The 13,998-nt window shown below is 44.1% G+C and overlaps 1 protein-coding gene across 3 annotated transcripts in view; it reads right to left on the bottom strand.

Moving 5' to 3' along the window:
- Positions 1-11,621, bottom strand: part of CLDN23 (claudin 23) — a 52,628-nt gene extending 41,007 nt beyond the window's left edge. Inside the window, exons 1-3 of one of the 3 annotated variants that reach the window (XM_058173319.1) lie at positions 11,393-11,621; positions 10,242-10,924; positions 6,045-6,130 (exon numbers count right to left, since the gene is read on the bottom strand). In XM_058173319.1, the coding sequence (XP_058029302.1) occupies positions 6,058-6,130; positions 10,242-10,825 (657 nt within the window). In that variant the 5' untranslated portion in view covers positions 10,826-10,924; positions 11,393-11,621 and the 3' untranslated portion in view covers positions 6,045-6,057. Of the gene's footprint in view, positions 1-6,044; positions 6,131-7,028; positions 10,928-11,392 lie in introns of those variants that run through there. The other 2 variants (XM_058173317.1, XM_058173316.1) reach the window with 2 other exon arrangements.
- Positions 11,622-13,998: the final 2,377 nt, after the last annotated feature.

Here is a 13,998-nt window from a genome sequence, read left to right as displayed (position 1 = left end):
GGGAAAGAGGGAGGAAGGGAAGAGAGAGAGAGGAGGAAGGGAAGAGAGGGAGGGAGAAAGGGAAGAGAGAGAAAGGGAGGGAAAGAGAGAAAGGGAAGAGGGAGGAAAAGGGAGGGAGAGAGGAGAAGGGAAGAGGAGGAAAGAAAGGGGAAAGGGAGGAATGAGACAAGGGAAGAGAGGAGGGAAAGAGGATGAAGGGAAGAGAGAGAAATAGGGGAAAATGGAGGAGAGGGAGAAAGGGAAGAGGGAGGGAGGGAAAGGGGAAAGGGAGGAAAGAGAAGGGAGAGGATGAAGGGAAGAGAAAAATGGGAGGAAAAAAGAGGGAGAGGGAGAAAGGGGAAGAGAGAGAGGGAGGGAAAGGGGGAAGAGGGGAGGTAAAGAGAAAGGGGGGAAAGAGGGAGAGAAAGAGAAAGGGTGAGGGAAAGGGAGGGAGAGAGAGAAAGAGAAAGAGAAATGATACTGTTAAACGTAATATTTCAAAAGCAGGGAAAAAATGAAGGGGCATAAAAGTGCATTTATCACGTTTTTCTTAGAACAATTAGCTGAACTCTCCCCTGCTTATCATTATTTTAGGTTGTAAAACCTCATTATTCAGGTTAAATTGCCATTATTCAGGTTAAAATTAGGTTAAGTTGGCGCTTTGCGATAAATAAGTGGGTTTTGGGTTGCAGTTTGGGCACACGGTCTCTAAAAGGTGCGCCGTCACTGGTATACAAAGTGCATATTTCAGCTGAGCTGCTATCAGATCCAAAATCCATTGACTTTGGACTCTTGCCTGTTATGTAATTCTAAAAAAATATCTATTAACAACACACAAGGATTCTTTCTTACTTTGTTTACAGGCATCTGATATTGCTTTTAATGTTATCCTGGGGTTGTACAGGGAATCACTAAGGGAAGTTGAAAATAACGTGTGTAACTACAAAAACATTTTTTTCCATAAAGGAAGAAGACTTGAAAAAAGTAACTTGTCTAAGAAAATAAGTATACGGCTGTGATAATGCCTCAGTATTAAAATAAAAGTGCTTTTTATTTTAGGCCTGCCCCACCCCTGCTTCTGTTGTTCCCTCCTCTCCTGCCTCCTCTCCTGCCTACGAAACCTAGGGTCCAACCAAGCCTGATTGCCATGAGCTGGGTCTGAAGGCGTTGCCTGGGGGGGCGGGGAAAGAGTCAGGAGACAGAGGCTTCGTTATCTCTTCCACCTGGCTCCTGGAGCTGAGCCAGGGAAGCCGGTGTTCCCGAGGTAAGTCCTGACAGCCCTTCCCCCTCACTTTCCAAGTCATTTTCTGGCAGGAGGCCCGGCTCCAAGTCACTTTCTGGCAGGAGGTCCGGCTCGGGGGGCACAGACATAACACTATCCCTCACCGCAGGGCCCTTCCCCCAGGGCTGACGGTTGGGATGCGGTCAGGCCAGGTTCTGCTCATGGAAGGCCTGCACCAGGTCAGGGGCATGGACATCGGAAGCATCCACCGCAGCAGCCACAGGGTGCGGGGCGGCCTGGGACGGGGTTGGCATGGAACACGGGAGCGCAGCCGTCGTTGTCGGGTCCATGGGACGACAGGATGGGCATCGTTGGAGACGGGCATCAAGACGCAGGCAGAGAGGCACCAGATTGTTGAAGGTCCGCGGTGCCTCCACCCAGGCCAGCTTGTCCTGGAGTTCCTCCGAGAGGCCCCTCTGGAACGCGTCTGCCCGCGCCGCGTCATTCCAGTCCATGTCTTGGCACGCCAGGCGGAGTTCAGCGACGTAGTCCAGTAGGGGGCGCTTCCCTTGCCGTAGGTCCCATAAGCGCCTGGTGGCTGTCAGGGTCCGCACGGGGTCCTCATACATGAGGCGCAGCTGCCGCCAAAACCCTAGGTAGTCCGCCATCAAGGGGCTGTTCTGCAGTACCAGGGGCATGGCCCATCAGGCAGCTGAGCTGGACAGAAGGTTCATGACGAATGCTACCCTGGCCTGGTCGTCTGCGAAGTCCTCCGGCTGCATTGCCATGTAGAGCTGACACTATGCCACGAAGGCCGGGAACATCTCCGGCTGCCCAGAAAACCTCTCAGGCACAGGCACTGGGCACGTGCGACGAGGAGTAGGAGGAGAGGGAGGAGGGAGGGCTGCAGGAGCATTCCAGGCAGCAACTTGTGCTGTCAGCTGAGTGACTTGCTGCTGCAGCCTTTGGTTGTCGGTTTGCAATTGCTGGAGCAGCTGCTGCAGCTGTTGCACATCCATCTTGAGAAGCAGATGGTTTCGTTTGGGGTAGCAGGCAAGATGTTCTGTCCTCCCTCGCCTCCGTCCGAGCAATGCCTTAATTAGCCGGCACTATCAGCCCTGGCAGCAAAAGAGCAAGCATCTGCCAAATGGCTCTGTTATCTCCCTCGACACTGATAAGTCAAACAGTACTTCAGCTCTTAGTTCAGCAGTTAATTTGCCTGCTACGAAGAGACACAGCAGCTCTGGCTGCCTTTATATCCTGTGGGGTGTGGCTCCATGACTCAGCACTTCCTAGGCCTGCCCCACCCCTGCTTCTGTTGTTCCCTCCTCTCCTGCCTACGAAACTAGGGTCCACCCAAGCCTGATTGCCATCAGCTGGGTCTGAAGGCGTGGCTGGCCTGCTTCTGGCTCCTGGAGCTGAGCCAGGGAAGCCGGTGTTCCCGAGGTAAGTCCTGACGGCCCTTCCCCCTCACTTTCCAAGTCACTTTCTGGCAGGAGGCCCGGCTCGGGGGGCGCAGACACAACAGAAGTCCTATGTCTGCAGCAGCCCTTTCTTGGATATGGTTTCTTAACCAAAAGTGGAGACTTACCTATACCTTCTTGGTACTTGGTACTTAACTTGAACCAGTCATTATTTTCATGTTTTTGGAAGCTGAATTTAAAATCCATTACAAGCCAGAAATGACAACCACTTTTGTTCTGAAGAACAGAGTCTATCTCTTTATCCCTGGTTAATCAGCTACAGGGAAAGAAGGAAGTATGATAGCAATCTACAAATTCTTTACAGTGGCATGCACACAGAGATATAGTCAATAAACTCTGGGTGGAAAAGGGTAGGACTGTGCTGTAAAGTGTGATTTCCACCCTACCTTTTAGTGATGAAGACGTTAATGATAGGTTGGGCAATGCATTTATTTTTATGTAGAGTGTGGGAGCCCTTTTGAAGTCAGGCAAGTTAATTCTGGGAACACTATTTTTTCTTTGTTGTTCTGGCTCAATGCAGCAGTACTAGTCACATCAAAAAACTGATTTTTTTTTTTCATTTGCCTTCTTTCTCTCAGCTTGCACTTTAGGATTTTATATCTATTTTTAAAAAAACAGCTTTCGTTTCAAGAGGTGACCTGTTTAACTTCTCTTTTTCTATGAGGTTCCAATTCAATGGTGAAAAAAGTAAGATTCTACATTTAGGCAAGAAAAACCAAATCCACAGGTATAGTGTACAGTAGGTGGCACCTAACTGTGAGACGGATCTTGGAGTCCTAATCATTTAAATATGAGCCAGCAGTGTGCTGCAGCTGCCCAAAAAGCCAACACAGTTCTAGGCTGCATTAATAGAGGGATAGAATCAAGATCATGTGAAGTGTTAATATCACTTTATAATGCCTTGGTAAGGCCACACTTGGAATACTGCATCCAGTTTTGGTCGCCACAAGGTAAAAAAGATATTGAGACTCTAGAAAAAGTGTAGAGAAGAGCAACAAAGATGATTAGGGGAGTGGAGGCTAAAACATATAAAAAACGGTTGCTGTAATTGAATATATCTAGTTTAATGAAAAGGACTGGGGGTGACATATCAGTGTTCCAATATCTCAGGGGCTGCTACAAAGAAGAGGGAGTCAAGCTATTCTCCAAAGCACATCAAGGCAGGACAAGAAGCAATAGATGAAAACTAATCAAGAAGAGAAACAACCTAGAACTCAGAAGAAATTTCCTGACAGAGCAATTAATCAGTGGAAGAAACTGCCTCCAGAAGTTGTGAATGCTCCAACACTGAAGTTTTTGAGAAGAGATTGGACAACTCTTTGTCTGAAATGGTATAGGGTTTCCTGCCTGAGCAGGGGGTTGGACTAGAAGACCTTCAAGGTCCTTTCCAACTCTGTGATTCTATTCTATTCTATTCTATTCTACTCTACTCTACTCTACTCTACCCAATGTTATCGCTCATAGCCAACTTTTTTCTTCTGTGATCCTGTACCTGGGAATAAGAATTAATAGAGTCAACATTACTTCTGAATCAATGCCTCTGATTGTGGTGTTAATTTCTTACTGACATACTTGTGGGATGGGAAGGAAAGAGGTAGGGGGAAGATATCAAAAGAGAGGCCCAAACAGACATTCTGATTCTTTCAAAGGAGGAAGAAAGAGGGGAGGAAGTATTTTATTCCAGATTTACCTTTTTGCATATACAATGGTATCTCGGTACTCAACTGCTCTAAAAATAATTGAATTTGGTATTTGATGCATTTTGACGCAAAAATTTTGTCCCGGTACTTGTTGTTTGATACTCAGCATGCGAGCTAGCAGCTGTCAATCTTGGCTGCCCTGTGACTCGCTACTCTTTCTGGCCAAAACAAAGGATCACTTGTTAAGTCACATGATTTATTTTCCACTTGTCATTTTTAATACACATTGTGCCTCCCAAAACCAATTAACAACAAATACCGAGGTACCACTGTATTTGTTTTGGTGCCTTTGAATCAGTGTTGACTACTGACAACTGCCTGGACAAATCCCTGAGGTTATTTTCGCAAAGTTTCAGAAGTGGTTTGCCATTGCCTGCTACTCAGGGCTGACAGGGAATGACTGGCTCAAGGTCCTCCAGCTGGCTTTGTACCTAAAGAGGGACTAGAACTAAAGGCCTTCTAGTTTCTAGTTTAATGCCTTAAACCCTACACTAAACTGGTTTTCTTTTACAGCAAAAAAATTATAACAGAGTTACTGTACCTTTTTAAAAAAACAATCACAACATGGTTATACAGCCAAGCATGTGTATGTATGTGCTGCAGAATCAGCTGGCCAGTTTTTTAGTTGTTGGAGTAGTTAAACTTAAACTATGAGTTCCTTTCCAAGTTTCTTTTCTGAGTTGGTTTGAGATTTGGAAAAGCTCCACCTGCATCCTTGCAACTGTACAATGTCTGCTATTTGAAAAATGTAATAACTGGTAAAATATTAACATGACATAACTGTATGGTGTTCACAGAAATAGCACAACTCTGGCACTTTTCTTTCGGGGCTTTCAGCTGCCCTTCCCACTTGCTTTACAACCATATTTTATTGAGGAAGCTAGACATCTTTGCTCAAGGGCGGGTGAGGGCAGTGGTGGTGGCAGTTCCCAGGTCTCTAAAGATGTAAATTCGCTTCCTAAAGCTATCACCATCAAGCGGAAACTGATTGCCTTTTGAACTACAGAGGTTTTGACACCATCCATCAAACAATATATAGACACATCATGCGCACACTTAAGTAAAAAGTATTTTTGGAAGCAAGAAGCATTTCTTTTCACTTTACGTAAATGTAAAGGTTCCCCTCACACAAACGTGCTAGTCGTTCCCGACTCTAGGGGGCGGTGCTCATCTCCGTTTCAAAGCCAAAGAGCCAGCACTCTCTGAAGACGTCTCCATGGTCATGTGGCTGGCATGACTCAACGCCAAAGGCGCACAGAACGCTGTTGCCTTCCCAACAAAGGTGGTCCCTATTTTTCTACTTGCATTTTTTTTTACATGCTTTCGAACTGCTAGGTTGGCAGAAGCTGGGACAAGTAACGGGAGCTCACCCCATTACACAGCAGTACTAGGGATTCGAACTGCTGAACTTCTGATCTTTCAATCAACAAGCTCAGCGTCTTAACCACTGAGCCACCGCGTCCCTTTCTTTTCATTTTACCGCACCTTTATTGGTAGAATTCTCAGCCCTTGAATGGTATTCAACTCAGACAATCAAGGACTCAGTAAACAGAGCACAAAATATATCTTAACTCTTGAGTGGAATGGCGAGGGGGGATGGATGATCTACCCTGCTGTTGGGTGTGGTGAGTGGATATTCTTTCACCTAGAGGGGCTTACCTCTTGAGGCCATCTAGTGCTTGGACAGGGGTGGTTGGTCTCTTGAGGATCCAGGGGGGTTGTGTGTTGGCTGGGTGTGTCCTAGCCTTGGAGGAAAGATCAAGAAGAGGGAGTTGGTTGGAACATCTGCTTGACACTTGCCCTGTAGAATATGAACTCCCCAAACAATATCTCTGCTGACCTTCTGGAAGCCTTTCCATATCTGACAGCAGGGGTGAAATGCTTCTGGTTTGGACCGGATAGCGCAATCTGGCAGCAATGGGGGCGGGTAGTTCAGAGAATCGGTAGCAAAAATCCCTGCCCCACCCCACCACCCATGCCTCGCTGTTCCTCTTTCGTGTCCCTGGCTGGGGAATTCTGGGAGTTGAAGTCCACCAGGCTTAACGTTGCCAAGGTTGGAAACCCCTGGTCTATTGTTCATAATGCCTGAGACTCTCTCTCTCTCTCTCTCTCTCTCTCTCTCTCCCTCCCTCCCTCTCCCTCCCTCCCTCCTTCTCTCTGCCTTTTAATAGTAATTTCCATTTTTTTATTTATTAATTTTTTTTAAATTGTCTTTATGGCTTGATTGCATACTTCCCAGAATCACATTTTGTGAGATGGGCAGCCATATAAATAGGATACATAGCACTTACATACATAAATATATCAGGATGGTGACAGGCAGAGGAGGGCATGGCAACTATGTGGGGTTGGCCCCACTCAGGGACCCATCTCACAAAATGTGATTCTGGGAAGTATGCAATGTTTGCAAGTAGACCCACTCTATGGCTCTGGGTTATGTATCATTTGGGTCACAGCAGTGTTTCTCAAATAGCTACTCAAAAGATTTTCTTTGTCCTCTTTTTAAATGGGAGCAGAGTATACCCCTGTTAACTCAGAATGCAATCATCGTACATTAATTGACATCACAGATGTACATTGGAGGAGGTGAAGACTTCAAAAGTGGTTTCCAAACTGAAATTTTAATATAAAAGAGGGGAGAAAAGTATGTACGCAAGTGAAGAATAATCAGTTTAAAACTACTGAATTTTAATTACATTTAAATGTAAACAAAATGAAATTACATTACCGAGGGAGTGGAACCCCTCCCATACCACTCAAAAATCACTTTTCGAAATTTCAGTTTTGAAAAAGACTCACAGCTCCAAATTCAGCAGGGATTAATCAAACTTCTGATAGGCTGGTTAGTTAAGCAAGTATTTAAAACAAATGGTAAAGACAGACATGGCATACCCCAAGATCCTATGTTTGTTGACTCCATTATTGTTAAGATGTAAATACATTGCGAAATGGTTTAAATTTAGTTCAGAAACATATTTTAATAATGAAAGACTAAAAACCCAATAAAATTAAACACCAGATCTGTAGGCCAAAAAGAAGCCTGTCTCCTTAAAAAATTAAGGAGAAATAATTTTTTCAGACCAAACACAAAACATAAAAATACAAGTAAAAGAATCAATAAGGAAAGAAATTTACAAGATTTAAGGGCTACGTGTATAAATATGGCCACTCTGTCAAATGCAGTCCATACGCTGCATAATTTAGCTGCCCTTGATTTTAGAGGTGGTTATTATTATACTTGGATTTCAGTTTCAGGGAAAAAAATATAATACCTTCAGCAGCATTTCATTCATATCTACCAAATCTTTTAGCTCACTGTATTTTAGTATACTATTGCCGAAAGTTGCCCATTGCATGAACAGATTAAAAATTAATACAAGTTGGTATTTACATAAATCTTGAAAATGCTTCATTGGTAACTTACTCTGCAGAACATTTTAGTAACTAACATTTTACTAACATTTTAGTAAGCCAGCATTCTTCCAAATTCTTAGCTTTATTATGGGCAAAAACCCCAAACTGAAATAATCCTACAGCAGAAATAAATTGCCTAATACTTTGCAGAAATAACTCTATTCATTCAAACGTTTTTCAGAAATCACCATTACTGTTCACGTAATCCAAACTGTATCATTACACAATGATTCCATTTCAATGTTTGTTTGTCTTTTGGGTGTTCAGACCTTAATTTGTGGCATAATGTTGTAGGAGGTGGTTGTTATATTTTTTCCCCCAATGATGGGTTCCTGTGCCTTTAATTAGAAGCTACTCATTTGTAAATGTAAATATTTTAGCATGGTTTGTTTGGTGTGGCAGGACAATCTGTGATATTGTCCCTCATTACATTCCTTATTAAAATAATATTTTTCCTTGTCATAAACAGAAAACAGGAAGGCAAGCAGTAATTTAACTGCTTTTCCCATCAAGGCAATAGACACTGACCAAATTCATTTTAACACTGCAGGCACAATATCTGAAGAAAAATGGAATAACCCCTGTGGAGGAGACAATCTAGATTCTAGAAGCATCCTGGCCATGGGCCGAAGAACACTGAGTAATTCAAAACCTATCAGAAGTGGACCATACCAGGTAGTAGCCCCTAGCTGAACCTGGCTGATCTCAAGAAGCTTATGCAAAATTGGATTTGATTAGAATTAGAATGAGAGATCACCAAGAAATCTCAAGAGTACAATTTAGATTGGGAAAATGAAACACACACACACTCCTAAAGAAGACAATCACAACCCACCTGCCTTTCAGTCAAGGAAATCACATGTTCATGAAGTTATCAAGAGTTGAGCTCAGCTCAAGGGAATGGCCCCGTTATTCTATTCTAAATGTTGCACATACAGCAGAACGTAAGACTGTGCTGAAAAGCTCTCGGGAATGTTTCCAACTATTAGTTTTCATTCAACCTGGGGTAAGGGAATTGCTTTCCAAATGTTATTGAAAAGGAAAGAGATGAAATTGTCATGGTGGAACGGGATACCCTTGCACTTCTTTTAGTGAAGAGGTGGCAAAGGAACGGGCAGCTGTGTTATCCTTTACTATTCCATCTTCTCAGGAGCAGACTGTACACTGCTGATTCTCACACTGAATCCCAGAATAAAGCATTATGAAGGAGCCCCTTCCCTTGGGCTTTTTTTTTTTTACATTGGGGAGGGTGGAGAGACTTCTAAAAAAATTAAAAAAGGAGATTTCCCCAAACTCTGTTGGCTGGGCAATAAAGCAGGCTCAAAGCACCATCAAGAAAGAACTTTCCAACTACCTGAAATATGAAAAAAATTGAAACCTCTCTTTGAGGCGGGTGGGGGACACCCTCTTGATAAATTGCAAGGCATGTTTTGGCACAGCCTTAGCAGAAAGTCTTAAGAGCAAATTATCTGCATTCAAGTATATCTACATACAGTATATAAACTTCTCCGTGCAATTGACTGTGATTGCCCTTCTTTACATGAATGTATACACATTCGAACAAATGTGGCTACATTTCCCCTGCAAGTTTCCCTCCATGTCTGGATAATTAAGGAAGAGGATTATAGCTTTGTATGAAAAGTTACATGGAATCTCTGCTAAGGCTCCCTTCAGCTTTTCATCTGACAGTAAAAAAAAAGCAAACGCTTAAGAGCTCTTAGTAACACTGCTGTAAAAGCAGTTTTTAATACCCAGCAGGACAATCCTATGCATGGCTAGTCAGCAGTAAGTTTTTGAGCATAAGAGGTTTCTGCTCAGTTCAGTGTGTATTGCTTGCAGTTTAAATTTCTGTTTAGACCTTTTACAACAATTTACAATATTATTTTTTTTAAATCCTGCTTTTATTTACTAACCAGGTGGCTCATTTGAGAGGATCCTTAGCCCACTTCATCTCCAAACTCTAATAATACAGGCACGATTCAAGGGCACAATTCATTCTATTTATACCTTTTCTGTGTGCAGTGACTATAATATATGTTGCCTAAGCAGTAAACCAGCATCCTGAGAAAATACATAAATCACGGACTGCTCCAGAGTCTCAGTGGTTCTTTCATAGATTCATTTGTCAAGAGGGAAGGAGAAATGTTAAATTGGTAAGAGGACTTTCCTGGATTGACATTTCATAGTACAACACCCAGAATTTTCCTCCTTCTTTGGCTTTGTGCGAATTCTCAAGTTTAGGGCTAAACATCTGTGTCACAGGGAAGTTTGCTCTCATTCCTGCTCTTACTCCAGGTCCTCCTCTCCCCTTCTAGCACATCCAGAGAATTACTGTAGGATCTGGGCATGGGATTCCGGGATTGTCTGGGAACTGCTGTGCTGCTGATGGGGGCAGAGATAGCTCCAACATTTGACAGACTCTGCTGGTTGCGGGTTGCATACCTGGAATTCCTGGTGCTTTTCTTCAACCTCAACTCTTTGCAGCATTGGCCAAAGCTGAAAGTCAGAGAGATGCCTCCGATAATTTCCAGGCAGCTCCCTAAGTATCCAAGAACCAAGCAATAGGCCACCCGTATGGCAGTGGATGGAGGAGAAGGTAAGTCATACAATTCGTAATTGTACCATGAAACTGCAATCAAACTCAGCAAGCCGGAAACAAAGAGCACCAGGCCGCCTAGCCCTGCAAGCAAATAGTGGGGCATTTCCTGCCAACATCGCACACCCAAGGAAGTCACAACCAGCCCCACGACTGTGACTGCCAGAGAAGAGGGCATGAGCCCTCTGGCCACTTGCACTGGCAGCTGGTTAAAGTAACCCAAGTTGTCCTTGACGTTGCATTCGTTTGTGTGGTCGCTTATCTGCTCGTTGCAAATATCCCAGATCCCTTGATGCTGAATCTGATCTCTTGGCTTGTCAAGGAATCCAGTCACATCTCTCCAGCTGGGGGCCAGCGTGCTTGTCAGATTCAAAACAAGGCCACAGGGACCAAGCACAATGCCCACAATCATCGGGGTTGGAGTCCGCATGCTGCTGACCAAGCAATCAAGCCTGAGAACCAGAAGAAGTTTCACCTTCTAGGTTGGCCTGCCTAGATAAGATTCCCTGCTAGGCATCTTTGGTGATCTCTGCTGAAAAAAAAGATTCTGGATTAGGGTTCAAGAAATCCAGCCAGTCGGGATTCAGGTTCTCCACATACAAGCACCACATTTACTGCAGAATTCCCTTAAACTTCCTATTCTGCCAGTAAAAAAAACAGTTGGGTTGCTCTATTTCTCACTTGCTAAAGCCCATCGTAATTTATGAAACATTTTCTTAATTTTAAATTCTGTCTCCCTTCCCCGGTACTATAGAGAACATTTCCTCCCTCCCCCTGTAATCAGGAGCAGCTCCAAAATAAGGCACATTTTTGCTGTTCTTGAGTGCCAAGAATGTCCCTTTCTAGAGTGTAATTTTGCAGGGACCCTCCCAGCAAGGAACGTCAATGGCAGCCTGAGGGTCTTTTTCAAGTTTAAAGATGGTTTGGGGATCCCCCTCCTGAAAACCTGAAGTTCCCCCTGACTTGGAATCCGACATCAAAGAGAGGAAACATTTACCTGTCCGCTTGCTCGGTCCTACTGCAGGCACACCTGTGACGTCCATTGTCTTCCTTCCACTATGTACCCAGCTAAACGCACTCAGCTACTTCGACCGAAACTTCTTTGTATACAGAGAAACTGAATGCTGCTGTCGCCAAACTCGTTCTATGTTGTATTTTATAGGCAAGAAGGGAGGGGAGGAGAAGGAAAACAGAAGTGGAACCAGGAAGGCTCTGTACCAGGTGTTGCCAAGTTGGTGACTTCGGGAAGGTGGGGTTTGCTGGAGAAGAACATCACACCTGCTTCTCTGTGTGGAAGATACATAGTGATTTTTTTATTCCCCTGAGTAAAGGTCAGCTCTCATTGCTCAGGCTACACAGCCCATGTAAACAATCACCAATCTAAAGCAGCATGTGTCAGTATTTTAAATGATAAGCATGCAGGGCAATCCAGATTGTAGTAATGCCCTGAAAGGGAGAGGTGAAACTGAGCGAGGGCTGCTCCTGAAACTGCCAAGGGAGAATAATGTGTTCTCTTTGCTGACGATTTTAAACTATTTAACACCACCAACAATACTACTACCCTTCAAAAAGACCTTGACTTTGTATCCGATTGGTCTAAAACTTGGCAACTTCAAATCTCAACTAGCAAATGCTCAGTCTTACATATTGGAAAAAAGAACCCAAACACTAAGTACAAGCTTGATGGACATTACCTTACAGATGACCCCCACCCTGTTAAAGACCTTGGAGTTTACATATCAAATGATCTAAGTGCCAAAGCCCATTGCAACTACATAGCAAAAAAAGCTCTAAGAGTTGTAAACCTAATTTTGCGTAGTTCTTTTCCAAAAACACTACACTACTAACCAGACCATACAAAACATTTGCAAGATCCATTCTTGAATACAGCTCACCTGTCTGGAACCCATACCACATCTCTGACATTAATACAATTGAACGAGTCCAGAAATATTTTACAAGAAGAGTCCTTCACTTCTCTGTAAACAACAAAATACCTTATACCTCCAGACTTGAAATCCTGAGATTAGAAAACTTAGAACTCCGCCCACTCAGACATGACCTGTGTTTAACACACAGAATCATCTATTGCAATGTCCTTCCTGTTAAAGACTACTTCAGCTTCAATCGCAATAATACAAGAGCAAACAAAAGATTCAACCTTAATGTTAACCGCTTCAATCTTGATTGCAGAAAATATGACTTTTGTAACAGAGTTGTTAACGCTTGGAACTCACTACCTGACTCTGTGGTCTCTTCTCAAACTCCCAAAATCTTTAACCAAAAACTGTCTACCATTGTCGTGTCCCACGCCTCCTCTGACGGCCGAGTCGGGGAAGTCCGTATCAAGCGTGGCTGCAAAGCCTCTGCAGCTTTGCCAAAGTTCTGTCAGAGTTCTCAGGGCAAGCAGGAGACCAGGATGTGACTTCAGCAATCCAAGTTAGACTTTGCCTGACTCAGAGAATGCCAGAAAGCAGATCCTTTATATAGGCCATGGGGTGTGGCTCCATGACTCAGCACTTATCCAGGCCTGCCCCTCCCTTCCTTTTGGTGACGTCGCCTCTCCATTCTCCGGAAGCGTGGATCTATCCATTGCATCGTTTCGTCTCCAGCTGTTGGTAATCCCAGCTCGTGGCTGGCTTCAGGCGCACATACTATCGGAGGGAGGTTTGTTTGTTCGGCCTGTCCGGGCATGATGCCAGGGCTGGGGGCTGGAGGCATGCCAGGACATTCTTCAGCACTATCAGCGTCTGGCAGGAGATAAGAGGGGCCCGGCTGCGTCAGGGGGAGCGAACGAGGCACAACAACCATTGACCTCACCCCATTCCTAAGAGGACCATAAGGGGCGTGCATAAGTGCACAAAAGTGCCTACCGTTCCTGTCCTATTGTTTTTCTTTCCTTATATGTGTTTATATATAATGTTGTGACAAAATAAATAAATAATAAATAAATAAATAAAATAAAAATTGTTGAAAGTGGGATTGGGAAGAGATCAGCGTTTGAAGGAACTGATTCAGCCATTCTTTTGCCACTTTTTAAGAACCCTTTTGTGCACTACAGCTTTGGTATATTTTTAATTCCTTCTCACTCTCCTTCCCCCGTCTTGATTTACCGACTTGCCAGCCAACCAATGTAGCAGGAACTTAAAAGAGCAGCTTCCTAAGCAGATGCTGGCAGATACTCAAATTAAATGTGTTTCAGCTATTGGTTTCTGCACACTAGACAGGAACGTGTTTCCTTACGTCTTACCTGGTTGTTTAACAATCTTTGGGAGGCCTTTATATCACGTTGATTGTTTTTGTCAGTGGCAGATACACCTAGTTGTATCCCTTGAGTAAATCATTATTCAAAAAACCAATTCTGGCGCTGGCAAGGAGCCTGGGTTGCTCTCCTGGGAACGTGCTGTAATAAGGGTCGGAGTAGTGGGGGAGGGAAATTGATTGATTATTGGGCAGTCCGCCAAGCAATGTCGGCTGGCGGCCCCCAGGGGAAGATCCTTCTCTATGGAGGCTCCCACCCTCTGGAACGAACTTCCCCCGAGTTTACGCCAAATACCTGACCTTCGGACCTTCCGCCGCGAACTGAAAACACATCTATTTATT

This window comes from Ahaetulla prasina, chromosome 2, assembly GCF_028640845.1.
Source record: "Ahaetulla prasina isolate Xishuangbanna chromosome 2, ASM2864084v1, whole genome shotgun sequence".
NCBI lineage: Eukaryota > Metazoa > Chordata > Lepidosauria > Squamata > Colubridae > Ahaetulla > Ahaetulla prasina.
Note: the sequence above shows the minus strand (reverse complement) of the source record. Positions and strands in the feature narration are given on the sequence as shown.